This window comes from Myotis daubentonii, chromosome 10, assembly GCF_963259705.1.
Source record: "Myotis daubentonii chromosome 10, mMyoDau2.1, whole genome shotgun sequence".
NCBI classification, from domain to species: domain Eukaryota; kingdom Metazoa; phylum Chordata; class Mammalia; order Chiroptera; family Vespertilionidae; genus Myotis; species Myotis daubentonii.
In genome coordinates, this window is record NC_081849.1 from 24,031,364 (window position 1) to 24,049,572 (window position 18,209).

The following is an 18,209-nucleotide window of genomic DNA, read 5'->3' on the forward strand; positions in this document are numbered from 1 at the left end:
GTACTTACTCATGCAGTATTTATTAGGGGCCTGCTTTGTGACCGGCACTGTGGCGGGCTCTGGGGATACAAAAGGTGAATAATACTTGGACTCGGCCTTTGAGGGCCTTACATGTTAGGGGGAGGGGGCCAACCTGTCACAAAATGTGGTGGCCAAGAAATTAAAGGGAAAATGTAGCAGCGTCGGTTCTTGTCTAGCTTCCCCACGGATGGTCGGCCTCTGGCTCCGGGGCAGGGACCGTTCTCGTTCCTATTTGCGCGTAGCTCTGCCTCTCAGCGCACTGTAGGTGCTAAATGAGCATTCGTTGCATGACCCTCCTCATCGGGCACCAGCGGAGGCGTACCCTGGATTGGGCCACACCTTTTGATGGCATGCTCATGGTTGGCGGTTTCTCCCGGGTGTGGTTGGTGGCCCTCGGCCCGCTGGTGCAGTTGGGACTGGGTGGGCTCCATTGGACCGGCCTTTGCCATCCGCGCTGGCCTGCGCTCTGGGCTGAGGAGCGGCAGGCAGGCGCGAGTGAGGAGAGGCCTGCAGCGCCCCCGCTGGAGGGAGCCGGCACTGCTCGGGCTGCCTGTCTCGCTTGCAGCCCTCGTGCGTTCCTCCGAATTCCAATTTACAACCAGAAAATGAACACAGACACTGTGATTCTCTACCCTTTCCTTGTCAGAGGCGTAGTAACGACTTTTGAAAGGATTATGGTTGAGGACAAAAATAATCCTTCCTACTTTTCTGTGACACTGGGGCCCTTGCGTTGTGAATCCAGTCTTACATAAAGGGGAGCTTTCGTCTCACAACCGTGATGGTCATTCATTCTGGCGCAGAACGGATCCTTTGCTGGGGGTGGGTGCCGCGGGCGGGCTGCTGCCCGGCTCTAGCATGAGGCCTGTGTTGTGCCCAATGGCGGAGCGAGAGACTCAGATGTTCGCTGGTTGTGACCTTTTTGCTCCGCAGCGGCCGACCTGTGAATCAGGCGATTTTCCTGGTGGTCGCTGCGTAGATCTTGTCATTCCCTAGCCACTTGTTTGTGCCGTAGTGGTTACCCATTCTTAGGGACCTGGGACGTTTCGAGCACCTGTAGACCGCTGCTTCGAATCGGGCACTCGTGTAGTTCAGAGCCCACGCCCCGGGCATGGCGCCAGACGGAGCGGATGCCACACCTGAGGTCGATCAGCTATCTCTGGGGTTGGGGGGCCCACCGGGTGGTCAAAGGGGAAGGTGAGGATTTCAGGGCTCTGTTAAGCTTTTCCTGCGGCATTAACTCGCCAGAGGAGGACTTCTGTTGCAGAACCTGGAGCCCAGTGTTGCGGGGGCTGTGTGCCAGCAGTGGGGGCCCACACACTGAAGGTGCCCCCTAGAGGAGCCTCTGGGAGAGTGACGCGCGGTGTCTGCAGCGGCTGCGGTGGGCGGGGCACTGCGGCGCGGTGGGCGGCGAGGGGCGGGGCGTGGGTGGGCTCTAAAAGCCGGCGCCCACTGGCTCCGCGCTGCCGCGGCAACCAGCACATCCTGGCGCCTCCTCTGCGGCAGTCGCACCTCGCGCATTGCCGCAGCGCGCCCGGGTGGCCGTGCGCTGCTTGCCGCGGTCGGGTGGCCGTTCTTCGCTGCTTGCCGCGGTCCGCGCTGCCCTCGCGGGCAGGGTCTGTCCGGCTCCGGCACCCGTGCTCCGGCTCGGTGTGCTGTGCGGCATGGGATAAGACACAGCCATGGTGCGCCGAGATCGCCTCCCCAGGTGGGTGCGCGCCCGGCGAGGGGGTGTGGTTGGGATCGGCGCCGGGGTGCTGGCTAACGGGTAGGGACTCTGTTTCCGAGCTGGGGCGGCGGGTCCGCTACTCGCGCGGCGGAGGGAAAACCCCACGGGAGGCTGGGTGGGGGACCCTCCTGCTCCATCTACTTGGGAGGGGATGTCTCTTACGCACGTAGAACTTGGGGTCTCTCTGATTTAGGATTTCTAGAACCCTGGCGCGATTTAAGATTTTTAGACCTCGGCATCGCCCTGGCGCGATTTAGGGTTTTTAGACACCCACGTTGCATTGGCGCGATTTAGGATTTCTAGACACGGCGTCGCCCTGGTGCCTTTTAGGATTTTTAGATCCGGGCATCGCCCTTGCGCGATTTAGGACTTCTAGACCCCGCCGTCGCCCTGGCGCGATTTAGGATTTTTAGACCCCGCCGTCGCCCTGGCGCGATTTAAAATTTCTAGACCCCGCCGTCGCCTTGGCGCGATTTAGGATTTCTAGACTCGGCGTCATCCTGGCGCATTTTCGGATTGTTAGACCCCGCCGTCGCCCCGGCGCGATTGAGGATTTGTAGACCCCGTGATTTCGGGATTCCAGAGCCGGTTTCATCCTGGTGCGATTTAAGATTTTAACACCCGACATCACCCTGACGCAGTTGAGGGTTTTTAGAACCCTGCATCTCCTTGGCGTGATTCAGAATTTCGAGATGCTGCCGTTGCCGTGATGCTATCAGGCGTTCAAGCCCCAGGTATTGTTGTGGCGCAATAGGATTTCCAGGCGCGGGCTTTCCCTTGGCGCGGTTTGGGATTTTAGCAGCAGGTAGCACCCTGGCGCGGCTCGTAATTGCAAGGCTCCGGGATGGCCGTGGCGCAGTTGACGATTTCCAGTGCCTGGGGTCGCCGAGGTGTTAGGTACCGCATAGGGGTGACTGGGATTTGCCCGAGTTTGTTATCCCCGAGCGTAAGTATTTTGAGATTTTCAGTAACAAAAAGCTAAGTGAGAATGGCGAGGTGACCCAATCGTCGTGTTACGCATGGATTGTTCGCACGGGGTTGCAAAGGCGCTCTTAGCCTCACGCGATGCCCTACGGTGGGGTTTGGTGGTGTTAAACGTAATTTTTCCTATTTACAAGATAAAGAAATCAAGGCTGGGAATGGTTGATGAATTCCCAGAAGGTTTGTACTATGGTTTGCCAAATTTATTCTCTTGCCTTATGGCTCATAAAATAACGGAGATGTTGGTTAAAAACGTTTAATTCATTTTGCTTACTGACTGCGAGGCTGCTTCCCTACTAAAAAATCCTACGACGTCATTAGGGGCATTTTTACTGAGGTGATGACGACGGAAAACGACTTCCCGAGATGCAGCTTCTTGGTTTTCTTGGCGTCGAGGAGGAGGCAATGCGTGGAGGGAGGGGGTGTTCAGGAGCAGCGTGCGTAGCCGTCCCCCGCCCCCCACTGGGTGGGGGTGCTCCTCCCGCCTGCTCCTCGGGTAGCCCCTCCCTGGCTCGCTGCTGAGTCATTGCAGATACCCGGCTGCTGGGACCTGAATGAAGGAGAGAAGCGGGGGAGGAGGCGTGACGAAACGCGACCCTGAAAAATGTATGAGCGGGAGTGTGGCACAGATAATAGCTCTGAGGAATGGACAGTCTAAACCTAATGCTTTTTGTCATCTCATCTTTCAAAGAGATGTGGGGATGCACCCTACTCCTGTTGTGTGGTGAAAACTGAGATGCAGTCGTCACCTTCCAGGCATTTAAAAAAATTGTTTCTAGTATTACCTTGAAAGGAAGGTAGAACCAAGCCACTGACTGGATTTTTTTTTTTTTTTTTTTTTTTTTTTTAGGGACAGGTACTTTGGTGTGGCGGGAATTGCCGTAATGACACCTAAAAGATTTTTTTTTGTTTGTTTTTACCTGTTGGAACCACAGGCTTATTTATTTTAGAGTAAAAATATATTTTGTGATGGGTAGGGATTGTGGCCAGATTACCTGTAATATGGTGAAAGGGCGTGTGTACAGACACAAAGCCATTTCCACGAGAGCTTCGTCAATTAATTTCTTATTTATGGCTCTGGATTTTTTTATTATTATTTTTTTTTAGTTTTAGAAGGTATTTCCATTCTGGCTATTTTGAGAGCACTTCCATTCTACTGATAATTCTTTCCCTGATAAGATGGAAACAGGAGAAACTGTTCCTAATTCCCGTTTAGCGCTCATTGTCCTTATGGACAAGTTGACCTTTGAAGTCCAGGGCTTGGGAAGGTTGGGTGCGAAAACCATGCTCTCCTCCCAGTGACAAAATCCATTCCCAGATGTTGGGTATGAGTTCCGCCTTTTTTTTGGGGGGGGGGGAGGGGGAGGAGGGGAAAGGGGAATCCTAAGAAATTCAATAAATGGAAGCTTCCCCAAGAAAAGCAGAAATATAATCTGCTGCCCTCACCTCTCAAGAGCTTAGATATTTAGGGTCACGCAAAGCTGCTTCCGTTGGAATATGCAGGGCACCTATCTTCTTATTTCACCGCCTCTTTACCCCAAGCAGTTTCTCCACATGAACCCCGATAGTAGTATTCAACAGGGCTGCACTGGGGTCAAATACTAACAAATCAAGAGCAACTTTCTGCGGAAGGACATGTACTATTACTATACATACATATTTTAAAACATTAGTTCAAAATATATATGGTGGTGGTAGAGCTTTTGACTACATGGGAGAGGACCCCCCCCCCCCCAGGAAAAGCCAATGAAAAGGTGCACGACGGCACTTAGAACGCTCCCTTTTATTTTACATAAAAACCTCTCCAGTAGGTCTTGAGAACAGCACAAGGGAGGGGCTGAGTGATTAAAATGGGGAGGAGAGGAGGACGATTACATATTAAAAATAATATATTTTTCCTCCTGGAAATTAGAATGGTGAGCAAATATGGTGATTGCCATAGCAGGCAGAGGTGAACTTACGCTCTTCTTGGAAACATTTCCGCCATGGTTCATATGAGGGCAAGAACGTCACCGCATGGTACAGCAATCTCACCCTGTCTTGCCAATGTGGGCTTGTAGACGCGTGTACAATGTCACCTGACTGCTTACGCCTGGTCTCTGATTTTCCCACAGGATGAGGGAGTGGTGGGTGCATGTGGGGCTTCTGGCAATACCCCTGCTTGCGGCCTATCTATACATCCCGCCCCCCAAGTTGTCCCCTGCTCTTCACTCATGGAAGTTGTCAGGCAAATATTTCACCTACAAGGGACTGCGCATCTTCTACCAAGGTAAGAACAGGACCGTTGGACCCCCTGTGCATACAGGCCCCCGGGGTCTCACTTACTTATTTTGTGTCAATTGGTCTCTCTTGGCCCTCAGTGATGGGGAGGGAAACCCCATTTTCCAGGAAATGTGCTTGAAGGAGTGGGCGAAACCCCGTGATAGCAGGGAAACGGGAAATGCAAAGGAAACTGCTGGGAGGGCGCGGGTGGTAAAATTGAGATTCCAATCTCTGAAGAACTGACCTTTTACTATAATTTTTTGTAGCTGATTTGTATTGATAGGTTTTTTCCTTTGGAGCGCCCCTAGTGTCGGGTAATATAAACAGTATTCATAGATAAAGCTACCATTAGTTGTCTCCCCCCTGCCAATTCCTGATTTCATTTTGTTTACTATCAAGATTGTTATATGCATAACTAACTATGATTTAAGTCTTATACCTTTGTATAAATTAATATGCTAATGATAATTATTGTTATGACTGCTACTTATCAAGTAATTACCATATGCTAGGCATTGAATTATATTTTCAATATTAATTCATTTAATCTCTATAACAGTAATTGGAGATAGGTGCCATTAACCTCATTTTATAGGTAACTAACCTGAAGAACAAGATTGGGAAAGATTTCTTTTGGGCGGGGGTCAAGAGCAATAACGAAAAATGTTTGTCATAAACCGTTTTTCATTATTGCTCCTGACCTCCTCTCATTTGCTATCATCAGTGAAGTAAGTATATAATTTTCTTTATTTTCGTCATTTAGGTTGTTTCCAATTTTTCAATGTTTTAGGTAATGTCGAAGGGAAATTTTTATATATGTGTTTATTTTTTCCTTATATTTTCAAACTATACTACTTGTAAATAGAATGATTTTACTTACAAGGATTTAAAGAATAAGACGTACAGGATAAAATATATAAAATTTTAAATTGCTTCTAACTAAATTATTTTGCAAACCTTATTTTCAAATTCTCATGCCATTGGCAGTATATGAATATATCAGTTTTAATCTAGTATTATCAGCAAGGTGTTCTACTATTTAAATGTTTGGCTAATTTAAAAGATGTTTATTAAGAACTGTTCCTATTTATATTGGTCAATCCTTTCTTATAGTTCGAATTTTGCAATAGTTTGAGCATGATGCTTTTGATACTGGATTTTGATATTTATCTCCTCTCTGGGAAATAAAAGTGCGGGACAAACAGTGTAAACTAAGGTTCTCACAAGGTTGAGGAAGAGTTGCTGTATTTTAGAGAATTTTGTGAGGTCATTAATGATAGGGTACAAAGAATCTGTAGTTAATATATTGTGATCATATATGCTTAACTGTGAAAGTTTACTTTTTAATGTGAAAAGCAATTTACATAATACACAATAATGGGAGAAATACTTAAAAAATATTGGTGAAATTAAGCAGACTCCCTTTAAGTATTTTCATATAAAGTATCCTATTTATATTTTTTAATATAAAAATATCTTAATATTTATATTTTTTAAATAGTTAAGATTTCGAAAAATCAAATGCCTATTTCTACCTAAAGTGATAAGCTTGCATTTTAAAAAGAACTCTATTTTTTAAATTAATTAACTTGGACAGGATTTCTTGTCCTTTATATCACATTGCGTAGATTTTATTATCTTCAAGGTTATCTTTACAGGGAGTTGGCCTAACCCATCTCTCTCCTTCTTCCCAGATTCTTTCGGCGTGGTCGGAAGTCCTGAGATAGTCGTGCTTTTACATGGCTTTCCAACATCCAGCTATGATTGGTACAAGGTAAGGAAATCAGACTTTCTAGGTCCTACTACGTCTTTAAAAGTCCAAAATCAAGGATTTTGTTATCAGCACTGAAAGGCTCTTGCATATTTGAATTGCTTAATAAAATAGGATTGAATGTAGAACTATTTTTCATTTACTGGGAGTAAATGAAAAGGGAGTAAAAAACCATTTGGCAATCTGGGAGGGCTCATCGCCAAGTTAAAAATGCAGGAGTGCCTCCCTCAATAGAGATTGATTATTAGGAATAAAGCCCTTTGTAAGAGGATCATCTGCGGGCCTATGGTGGTTTCCTGTGGGCTTTCCCTTTACTGAAGTCTGTTTGTTAAGCTGAGAAAGGGATGAAACCCTTTCGCTGCTGTAGGTTGGAGGGGACGGGCAGGATCAGAGAGACCAAATCATCCCTTTCTTTCTCGTAGATCTGGGAAGGTCTCACACATCGGTTCCATCGAGTGATTGCCCTCGATTTCTTAGGCTTTGGCTTCAGCGACAAACCGGTAAGCAGCTTCTGGATGGGACCAGGGTTCAGGGACGGGTGGGTGCGATGGAGGGGTCAGGCCGGCAGACAGATCGGCACTCATGACTTCATCGTGTGTCTGGGCTTCCTTCCCCTAGAGACCGCACCACTACTCCATCTTCGAGCAGGCCAGCATCGTGGAGGCGCTCTTGCAGCACCTGGGGCTTCAGAACCGCAGGGTCAACCTTCTGTCGCATGATTACGGAGACATCGTGGCTCAGGAGCTTCTCTACAGGTCAGTGAAGCCGTGTCACTCATTTAAGATGCTGGGGAAAGTCCATTGTTCCTGGGGTCTTTCTAGCCCTTTCGCCTTCGGAAGTTTGTCTTCAGCCGCTGCGTTGGCGCTCGCCCACTCACTCAGATGCATCTGCCTCCCGTTTCTAGGTTCAAGCAGAATCGCTCTGGTCGGCTGACCATAAAGAGTCTCTGTCTGTCCAATGGAGGTAATTGCCTGGGCAGTGGGTGGAAGGGGGCGAGGGCCACATTTTGATATCAGTGACACTAAACGGCACTCGGATGGTATCATTGCCAACAGACAGTTTAACGAGGGGGTCTTCACCTTTTTTACGCCATAAATCACTTTGGTGGTCTGATGAGATATAATGACCCTTTCTCAAGATAATGTTTTTTTTAAAAAAAAAATATATATATATATATTAGGATTACAAAGGAAATTAATGATGGTGATATTCAGTTAATAAAAAGCTGTGTTGTAATATGTGCTTTTAAAAAAAATTGATTTGACAGAAACATCAATTTGTTTTCACTCATTTATGCATTCATTGGTTGATTCTTGTATGTGACCCGATGGCGTACGGAGATGACGTTCTAACCAACTGAGCTACTCCGCCAGGGCCTAGATGTGTGTGTGTGTGTTTTTTAAGGACCCACACTTCCTGAAGAATCCCTGGTTTCTTTTTCTGCCCCAGTCATTAACAACACTGTGTTCTGAGGCATGGGGAGAAACACGGGGGGAGTCAGAGCCTTGTCGTCAGCAGTATGGACGACCGTGTACATCATTTTCCCCGTTTCTGTACCTTTACAATCTGAAAGTAATCCCAGTGGGATATACTTTCTTTGACCTGTTAAACCTAGAATTCTATGGGGAAGGAATTAGGATGGCAATACTAATTTATTTATAATTAGTTTTTTAGCAGTGAAGGCCCCAAAGGTGACAGTGAGTAGGGTAGATAGTCTCCAATAAGGGACCGATGTTTGCCTTAAAGTTGCTGGAAAATGACTAAAGAAGTCTCTTCTTTTCCTACAGGTATATTTCCCGAGACTCACCACCCGCTCCTGCTCCATAAGGTTGGCTCCTCCACTGACTAGATTGTAGCTCTTTAGATTGTTGTAAAAGGCCGCAGATAAAATCCTTCTCATCAGTTTACATTAGGAGTTAGTTTTTCCCTTCTTATGAAAATATGAGAATTAGAGATCAATGGTATTTGGAGAAATACAGTATCTCAAAGATTTGTGTCATCAGCATGATGGTTGACAAATTGGGACCTCAGTCTGAAGTTGAAGACATCAGACGTCTTAGGGATTTAGTGACGTGCAGAAATGGAATCTTAAAGGGAATTAGAAACAGTTTGCTTTCCATGAGAGAATGTGGGTTGGCAAAACAAAAAACTAAAAGCCAATGGCCAAGCCTTTCAGTAGGAGATTTGGCTAAAGTCTTTTTTATTTTTTTTTTTAAGTTCTTAGTATAAAACCCTCTGTCCTGATTGTGTTCTCTCTCTCTGGATTCTTGATTTTTACTTATTTACCTATAGATTCTCAAAGATGGAGGCCTGCTGTCACCCATCCTCACACGAATGCTGAACTTCTTTGTGTTCTCTCGAGGGTAAGTCATTGTCAAAGACTGATTTCTTGCAGCCTGGGAACAAAGCTGCTGCCATTAAAATTCTGGGCCAAATCCTAGGGTTTGATATTTTAAAGCAAAGGTGTTGGTCACTTGCCAGGGAAGGAATAGAAGGAATTCATAAATCAGTTAAGGGTCAGACTACATGGTTTTGAGGTTCCAATCATATTTGACATTCTGAATTCTTCTTACACTTATCTTTCTGTTTTTTTTTTTTTTTTGACTCTTTCAGTCTTGTCCCCCCTGTCTTTGGGCCATACACCCGACCCTCAGAGAATGAGCTGTGGGACATGTGGGCAACGATACGCCACAATGATGGGAACTTAATTGTCGACAGGTAAGAAATAACCCTTCTGCTTTGGCTTCCCAAGAGGCTTTTTTTGGGGAATATGTGGGATTGCTTGTTCTGTTCTTGGCTGGCTGTACTGTCTCAGAAGAAGGTTGGTTATGACTTATGAGGTGCACCCAAAACAGTCATGCTCTACTTTCTCTGAGGAAAGAAATCCATCATAGGGTGAGCCCTGAGGCGAAGCAGTGTGGCACACTGGTTCAGCTGTAATTGCCGATTGGCTTTGGCAAATCCTTCTTCGGACTTTTTGTTAATATTAAATGCTTCAACATGTCTAATCACAGTTATGAAAGGCATTTAGTGCCTTCCTCGGGGTACCAGTCTCTTCCTTTTTCATATCTTTTCTGTAGCAACAGGAGGGAGATTTCGTTGTCTTGTACCAAGACTTCCCACGCCTTGGTTCAGATACTGCTTTCACGGAGGGGCTAGAGGTGGTGCTGTCTGTAACTACTCGAGATAAGGCTGTCCTTTGACCAGCTAGGTCAGTGTAGCTTCCACGGCTTTAACTGATGGCTTTGCTGGGAATTGTGAAGGAGAGAGAGCCATTCTTCCCTCCCACCCCAATGGGATCCCAAAGATTTGTTTTATTATAAAAAATTGCAAAAAAAACCCCTCTTTTAAAATTCCCACATACTTCTCCAAAATGTAAAAAGCACTTACGAAACTCAACTATCACCTGTTAGAAATAATTCCTGGCGTTTTTAGGCAGAATAATGAGAATATATGAGTTTGAGTTCTAAAATGTGGCTATGGCAGCTTGTCATTGTAGGAGAAATTCTCAGTTTTATCTGTGGTCAGATGAAATGCAGAGAATGAAACTTTGTGCTTAGGAACTTCTACACTTAGAACATTAGAAGTAGATGTCAATTTAGCGATTGTGTAGTTCAGTTCTCTTATTTTTAAAGAGGAGGAAATGGGTCAAAAGATGTGTGTTAGACCTTTGAGTTACAGAACTAATTAGTGGTAGAGGCACAATCTGAACCTGGGCTTTCATTACACATAACCCAAGCTAACTCCCAGCCTTCCTACATCCCATTTCCTGTTTGACGAACACTAAGAAACATTAACTCTTACACTGTTTGCTGCAGCTACATGGAGGTTAACCGTAGAGGTTAACAAAAATGAGTAAATTCAGCTGGCTAATCCCAGGCGTGCCAAGTTGCTCCTGGATTAAAACACACACTGGGTTCCTTGAGGCTCATGTCAGGCCTTTGCACCCCTCTAACCATAAATGTTTCTTGTTCTCCCGCTGATTTACCTGTCCTATAGTCTCTTACAGTACATTAATCAGAGGAAGAAGTTTAGAAGACGCTGGGTGGGAGCTCTTGCCTCTGTAACTATTCCCAGTGAGTATTTCTATATTACATCTTGATAGGAAAACTGAGGGACTAGGGTTAAACTAATTGCCTGATTTAGCAAATAAAAATAAAAAAGACACAAAACTAAATTTGAATTGCAGATAAACAAGTCCTTTTTTTTTTTTTTAAAGGAAAAGTATGTGCTGTGCAATACGTGGGACATACTGATATGGGGAAAAAAAAATCAGCCCAGCCAGTATGGCTCAGTGGTTGAGTGTTGACCTTTCAGGGCACATGCCTGGGTTGCAGGCTCGGTCCCCAGTAGGGGGCGTACAGAAAGCAGCCAATCAGTGATTCTCATCATTGATGTTGCTCTCTTCCTCTCTGAAATCAATAAAAATATATTTAAAAAAATCATTATCTGAAATGCAGCTGGTCATGCTTTATTTAATCTGGTGACCCTCTCCAACATCTGGAACATCAGTGCCATGCTGTAGAGTGAAGTATATAAAGCACTGAGATACTATTGCTAAGGTAACTACCATAGCATGGCCTGGAGTGGGAGTTAGATTGGTTTCCTGCTGTGCATTGCCAGTGACTACCACATTAAATGCTGAATTCTGGGACAGAAGCCTGTTTGAATTACTAATCAAGAGCCTATAGGTGGTTTTGCTCATTTACCTCTTAATACTTACACATTTAAAAAGAAAAAAAATCAGTGCTGTGTCTCACATATAAAAATAGTGTTCAAAAACCGGTGGATTTCAAATGTCAAGGGTCATTTACTGCTAAGAGAGAGACTTTAAGAACGACAATATCCTGGAGTTAGGGAGAGAGAATGCTGCTCAGGGCTGAATGGCCGGCTGTGTACAGAGAAAATGTCCCAAATGGACTCAGTTGTCAGCTTATCCCCAGAAGTTTCTTATAACCTACTTATTGAAAGCAGCTAGATTTTTATCATAATTTTTTTAACGAAAATTTGTTCTGGAGGGGTAATTTTGGTCTGGGGGAGAACAGATGTGCAAACTGTTAGTAATGAGTTCCTTTTCTCTTCCCCAGTTCATTTTATCTACGGGCCTTTTGACCCGGTGCATCCCTATCCGGAGTTTTTGGAGCTGTACAGGTGAGCCTCCCTCAGGGGCTTCGTATTGTTAGTTCCTCCTCCCGACAGTGCTCTGGCCTCAGTGGCTGTGCATCCAGGAAACGTATGATAAAGGATGAGCTGAGGAATCTTTTCTCACATAAATGTAAAGTCAGGAAATGGTTAATCATTCTCTTGAGTTATACATATATATGTATGTATAGTTGTTATACATTCTCTTGAGCTACACACCTGTTTTTACTGTATATACATATGCTACATATTCCTAGGTGGACAGGTAAGAAAACGCTATCATGTGAACTAAGGAATGGAAGTGCGTAAAGTTGATAAAAAATGTTTGCTGTAGTCTCATTGCAAAGCTTTAGCTGGGCATCTGCAGGGAGAGATGGAGAGGAGCTCACAGGAAAAGTGCCTCGTCACTGGTTGTCATTTTCTCTAGGTTAGTGATGGCGAACCTTTTGATCTCGGCGTGTCAGCATTTTGAAAAACCCTAACTTAACTCTGATGCAGTGTCACATGTAGAAATTTTTTGATATTTGCAACCATAGTAAAACAAAGACTTATATTTTTGATATTTATTTTATATATTTAAATGCCATTTAACAAAGAAAACTCAACCAAAAAAATGAGTTCGCGTGTCACCTCTGACATGCGTGTCGTAGGTTCGCCATCACTGCTCTGGGTACTTACTCAGAAGGTTGGAATATGAAATCTTGACTGATTTTGTTCCATAAGAATGTTCCATCCTTCATATGGCCTAGTAGAAATGATCCAGTAGTAAATAGCTTGCATTTAATTTTCAACAAAATACCCTCTCTCATCTCCTCTCGCGGTTAAGAAAGGTCTTTTGTTATCCTTACCTGGACAGTGGTCCACTTATTTGATGCCTTACGCTTCTCTAAGGAGCTCGAAGTCACCCTGCTTTGACATGTATTGCAAAAGTGTTTTATTTTTAAGTTGTTGTCTGTTGGATTATGAACATGTAAAACCTAGTCTGTATGTGTCATAAATGGAATTGGCAAGCTTACCTGCCTAAGACACAATTCCAAAATAGAAGCTGAATAAGCTCTTTGTTGGTTCCTTCCAGTGTGGTATGTCCGCAAGGACATTTACTAGGGCTGCCCACTGGCTAACCTCCCTCCCCCTCCCTCCAGCCTCAAGTTCACCTACATGCTGTTCTCTTCCACTAGGAAAACGCTGCCGCGGTCCACAGTGTCGATTCTGGATGACCACATTAGCCACTACCCACAGCTAGAGGATCCCATGGGCTTCTTGAATGCATATATGGGCTTCATCAACTCCTTCTGAGCTGGAAAGAGTAGCTTCCCTGTATTATTCCCCCTACTCCCTTATCTGTTGTGTATTCCATTTAGAAAGCAATGCCCCAAAGAGGTCCTGGCCACCAAACACTTCTCTCACAAAGGTCCACCTGACTCACATTGGTGAACAGCATATAGGACAAAGCCAGTAGAGGCTCTAAGGGTGACCTGATAGTCCACCTCCCATTCCTTTGACATCTGATCAAGTGTATGGACTTGCCTTTGTGTTATTAGGAAAGTCTGATGAGCACTGCTACTCACGGATGCAGATACACACATTATTTTGCATAAGACTTTTCTGAAATACTTAGAAGTGTAATTTTTGGCTCAGCCCCAATTGGAATCTTGTAGTAAAGAATGAGGAGAGGATGGCTGCTTCCCTCTCCTTGAGTGGCTTTAAGGGCACGTGCTTTTTTTGTTTTCTAAGCAGCTTCAGGAGAGAGTAAGTCTCCCCGTCATAACTTTGGCTTAGTTTCGTCAGCTGCATCTAATTATAGACTTTTTGTTAAAATAGATTTTGCTTTAAATAATGCAGCTTTACATAATGCAGTATTCTAAGTGTACTTTAAGACTATGATTTACTGACACGTGTTATATCTATTTTAGGGTACTACACCAGCAGACACTCACTCTGGCAGAGTAGTGAACCTTATTAAACATATTTGACTTCTGTATAAATTGAACTAAATCCAAACTTTAAAAAATTTCCTAAAAGTCATAGGACATCAAAGACCAACCGCATCTGTGCCAGAGATTTACTGTTATTGGCTGGAAAGACCCAGTTCTAACAGCGAATAACAGTCTGCTTCTTCATACCTCATTGCTTCGAAGCACATCCCTCCTGAGCTAACGGGGAGGGGAGGGGAGCGTTGTGCAGTCCCAGTGCCCACGCTGAGTGCACACGGATTCCTTTTGTTACGAGTGCTTACTTCTCACTGGTTGTGCCAGAGAAGCTTCCTCATGTAGCTCTGCCATTCCTGTACTTTACAGACAGGAAAGTTCCAGAAACTTTAAGAACAAATTCTGAAAGGCCTGTGAGCAAAAGGTGCTGAATACTTTTTTTAAAATCACAGTTTCATTGTTTTAGTCAAAGTAGGATTAGGTGATTATTTTAAATTCTTTTTTTAAAAATTAGCAACCTCAAGTATAACAATTGAAAGTGGAATAAGTGTTTATTTTCTATTAATAAAATGAATTTTGACAAAAGTGGACTCTGCCTTCCCCTCCCCACCACCCCTCCGGGATAAAGTTTTCCAACATTGCCAGGAGCTTTCAGACACATTACATTAAAGAATATAATGAAGTTGAGCAGCTGGGGTATAGGATAGTATTTGCTTTACATGTTCACCCGAAGCTGTACTATCACACCAAAGTCGACCAATGGAACAAAAAGAAAAAAAGACAAAAAAAAAAAAAGACATGCACAAAGACAGACGTTTGCTTGATCTGCTGGCTCAGGGCCAAACATTTAATTTGCTTCTCCAGAATCATTAATCTTTAAAAGCGGGATTCTGGGAAAATCATGCCACTAGCCTAAAAGCCCACTGACAGCGAAGTACATCAGCTTCATCTTGCCCAGTAAAAACTTATCCAACAGAAGCCAAGATAACGTCCACAGGCGTTTCCTCTTTGCTTCTGACAGTCACCTGCATGGTCACTCCATCCGCTAAGGCCAGCTTGGCCCTCACCAATAAATCATAGCCACCTCTGTATACACCTGAGAGAACAAAGTGAGGAAAACCATATTGAGAACTCAAACTTTGACTAGTGAAATTTATCATGCTCTGCTTGCATTTCCTTTCTATTATTTTAGTTTAGCTTTTCTAGAGATCTGTGTTTATGGTAGGAGCTGCTTCCTACATACAAATTTGAAATAACCTTTTATATTCCCATGATACCAGGTACATAGAAGGTATTCAAGAATACTGGTTTGGAGTACTCAAATGGGGGAGGTAGTGGCACTAGTATCCACGGGAGAGATTTAAGTGAGTGTTTTAGGCCAAATATACATCTTTAAAGAACAAACGAAGCACAGCATGCAAATTAAACAGCTAAGACAAACCGCTCACTGTGACAGGGCTCCACATGGTAACGCATACAATGGGACAGTGGCAGGGCATGAAATGCCCATGCATAGCCCTTCCTATTAAACTCTGCAACAAAATAAAGGGGAAATCTGATAAAATTCCTTACCTGCCAGGTAGAGGGAATGGGAATTCTTGTTCTCGGGGACTTTCTCTGACCTTTCACATGGCTGCATGCCCAGAAACGTAATGATGTTGTTGACAGCTTCTGTGTTGACAAGATTGATGCAACAGTATCAGGAAAGGTCAGCACGGGGCTGCCTCTGCACCACTACGCACTGGGCGCTGGGGCGAGAGGGTGGTGTGTGGGTGGAGGCCACTGGACTAGGAACTGGCTGACTTGATTAGATGACAGGGCCCTGGCCTTTCAAGTGACTTAGTTTATGCAGCATTAAACCAAAGTGTTCTGGAATGACACATATTCCTTTAGGTTTTACACTGCTGTCAGGCAATACATTGATAGCAAAGTTGTTCTCACCTTGAAGAGTTTTGGTAGAACTGAGGGCAAAGGTCTCCTGTTTCTCAAAAGTATCTCCTACTTCTTCCCAGGCAGCAGCAAAGTTGGGCTTCAGAACTTTCTGAATGTGGTCAGACACAGTCACCTCAAGATCTTCCAGCTAGTGGGCACATGCAGGGGTCAGTAAGCGACAGTCCTTTCAGTACAGGACAAAGTGGGAGGGGCTAAGGGAAAGGGTTTTATCATTCTGAGATACATCCTTTGCAGGAGCCTAGGAAAAACCATCACCAACTAGTTCAGTCCTGTAGTCTGGATAAGTCTAACGATGTAGGCCTTAGCAAAGAAAAGCAAGAAAATATGGCTAAAGCTATATTCAGATCAACATCTACACCCTTGAGGTACAAAGCAGTCATGTGACCACACCTAACCATCAAGTTCAAGCCATCCAGGGCCTTCTGAACTTAGCATTCACTAACAGGTTGATATTTCTTCACATTTTGCCTGCATTCTATGAAGTTATTCAGTCCATGATGTAGCTAAATTATAAGCAAATTAAAAGCTGCTCAACAAAACAACCCCAACACTTTAAATAAAGCTCATTGATCTCAAAGAAAATCATGTACTTATTTTCATCTTGCAATTACCCCTAATATAAAGACATAGAAAAGGGTGAGTTGTTTTAATCAGGAAGTGGTCAGTCTCGCTTCCCTTAGGCACGACACACTCCCACCGCGAGGAGGGTTAGTCCTGGCCTACACAGTTGTAATGTGAGAAAATAAAACCCCTTAGGTTCATGTCAGATGTTCCTAGAAAAAGGTTCTCTTCAGGCAGAAGTCAGTGTGCAAGGGTGTCCAGGTTCTCTGGGCAGGGGACACTCACCACGTACTCGTCGTCATACCCCTCCTCAGCTGGAACCCCAGTGTCAGGGTCACAGTCCCGGACAGTAAACTTCATGGTGCAGCTAAACGTGCCGGCAACTGGAGGAGAAAGAGCAGGCGGGCCAGTGTCAGTGGGCAGCGCAAGCACAAATTCCCCTCGTAGCGGAGGGAGCACGTCTGCACTTGGCACTGAGTTCTGTATCATCCAGGGAAGCACACACCACTGTTTCCAGGGTAGAAGTTCTCGAAAGCAGCCTGTGTGCTGATTAAAAGGCAGCCTCACAAAGTATAATTTTAAAATCCATTCCCCGCTGTCATACAAAAATAGTACGACATTGGCAAAACTCTACTTCTGTATTCGTATAAAGAAAGCAGCAGGGGAGCTACTTTGGGAGGTTTCTGCCATGCCTGTCAAAGGGGACTACACGTGGCAAATATAAGAACCACGACTTTAGCAGCTGACAAAGCAAAAAAATATGGATAGTAAAAAGCACACTGATCATTAACACAAAGCACAATAGTCTAAATATCAACAGATAATACTATTTTTAGATTGTGGGTCCACAGATCACCAGAATGAACTTGCTTTATTGTCAACTTTCACCCTGCAGTGAATAGGTCAGCAAGGAGGTGCTAGTATTGGTAAAGTCAGTGTCTTAAATGCAAAAGCAAGTGGGTAATTAATATGTTTTGAGATAACTGGTGGAAGTAATAAGAAATGGAGGTAGGGGCACATTTTTGGAAAGTGAACTTCATGAAAAGTGGCCTTTCTGAACTGCCTGAAGGAGGGGATTAAGTATGGGTGAATTAATTGGATCTCAAGAGATGTGAAAGGGCTTCAGTGAGCAGAGCAAGGTACATGAGCTAAAGGAAAGAGGCCAGAAAGGCCAAAGGTAGATGGAAATAGTAAGAGATATGCTAATGATCAGGTGCTGAGAAGAGAGACTGTTTAGGAATATATTTGAAATACCTAGGAGACTAGATATTTTCCAATAGGCTCTGGTGAGCTGAGGCAGACCTATGAAGAATAGGTCTGAATTCAGAGAACAAAAGAATTTAGTAGAATACATTGAAAATGATGGTAGTGAGTTGACCCATATAGAAAGAGTTTACCTTTCAAGACTACAGAATCAATTTTTTGTTGTTGTTAATCCTCACCCGAGGATATTTTTCCCCATTGATTTTTAGGGAGAGTGGAAGAGACAGGGCAAGACAGAGAGAAACACCAATGTGAGAGAAACACATTGATTGGTTGCCTCTTGCACGAACCCTGACCAGAACTCAGGCCAGGGAGGAGCCTGCAACCAAGGTACATGCCCTTGACCTGAGTCGAACCCAGGACCCTTTGGTCTACAGGTTGACACTCTTATCCACTGAGCCAAACTGGCTAGGGCTACAGAATCTATTTTAATACAATAGGAGGTTGATGGAAGAATGATCGTGGTTATATTAAGCTAGAATTTACTGCCAAGGAAGCAGGAAGAAGAAAGAAAAAGGTGAAGTTAACACAAATTGGGTCAGTTGAGGTATTTAAAACAATGAAAGGAGAGAGAGGGGATTATGGTAGGGACAAAGGTAAA

General features: G+C 44.3%; 2 protein-coding genes across 3 annotated transcripts in view; one reads left to right on the plus strand and one right to left on the minus strand.

Annotated features, from left to right (window-relative positions):
- The first annotated feature begins 1,493 nt into the window (after positions 1-1,493).
- On the plus strand, positions 1,494-14,675 carry MEST (mesoderm specific transcript). Its single transcript, XM_059711803.1, has 12 exons — positions 1,494-1,726; positions 4,843-4,997; positions 6,685-6,764; positions 7,184-7,261; positions 7,380-7,516; positions 7,666-7,724; positions 8,549-8,589; positions 9,054-9,124; positions 9,375-9,479; positions 10,761-10,837; positions 11,849-11,912; positions 13,082-14,675. Exons 1-12 carry the CDS (start codon positions 1,701-1,703, stop codon positions 13,197-13,199), a joined length of 1,011 nt encoding a protein of 336 aa, XP_059567786.1. The 5' UTR covers positions 1,494-1,700; the 3' UTR covers positions 13,200-14,675.
- COPG2 (COPI coat complex subunit gamma 2) overlaps positions 14,647-18,209 on the minus strand; it is a 380,960-nt gene continuing 377,397 nt past the window's right edge. For both annotated transcript variants that reach the window (XM_059711801.1, XM_059711802.1), the window contains exons 21-24: positions 16,631-16,728; positions 15,773-15,911; positions 15,404-15,502; positions 14,647-14,927 (exon numbers count right to left, since the gene is read on the minus strand). In XM_059711801.1, coding sequence (XP_059567784.1) covers positions 14,797-14,927; positions 15,404-15,502; positions 15,773-15,911; positions 16,631-16,728 — 467 coding nt within the window. In that variant the 3' untranslated portion in view covers positions 14,647-14,796. The remainder of the gene's footprint in view (positions 14,928-15,403; positions 15,503-15,772; positions 15,912-16,630; positions 16,729-18,209) is intronic.

Bases quoted from the DNA above. Each gene is read 5' to 3' on its own strand.
- MEST (XM_059711803.1), top strand. From the start codon at position 1,701: ATGGTGCGCCGAGATCGCCTCCCCAG. The intron at 7,262-7,379 runs GTAAGCAGCTTC...TCCTTCCCCTAG, and splicing joins TTGGCTTCAGCGACAAACCG to AGACCGCACCACTACTCCAT. The intron at 8,590-9,053 runs GTTGGCTCCTCC...ATTTACCTATAG, and splicing joins ACCCGCTCCTGCTCCATAAG to ATTCTCAAAGATGGAGGCCT.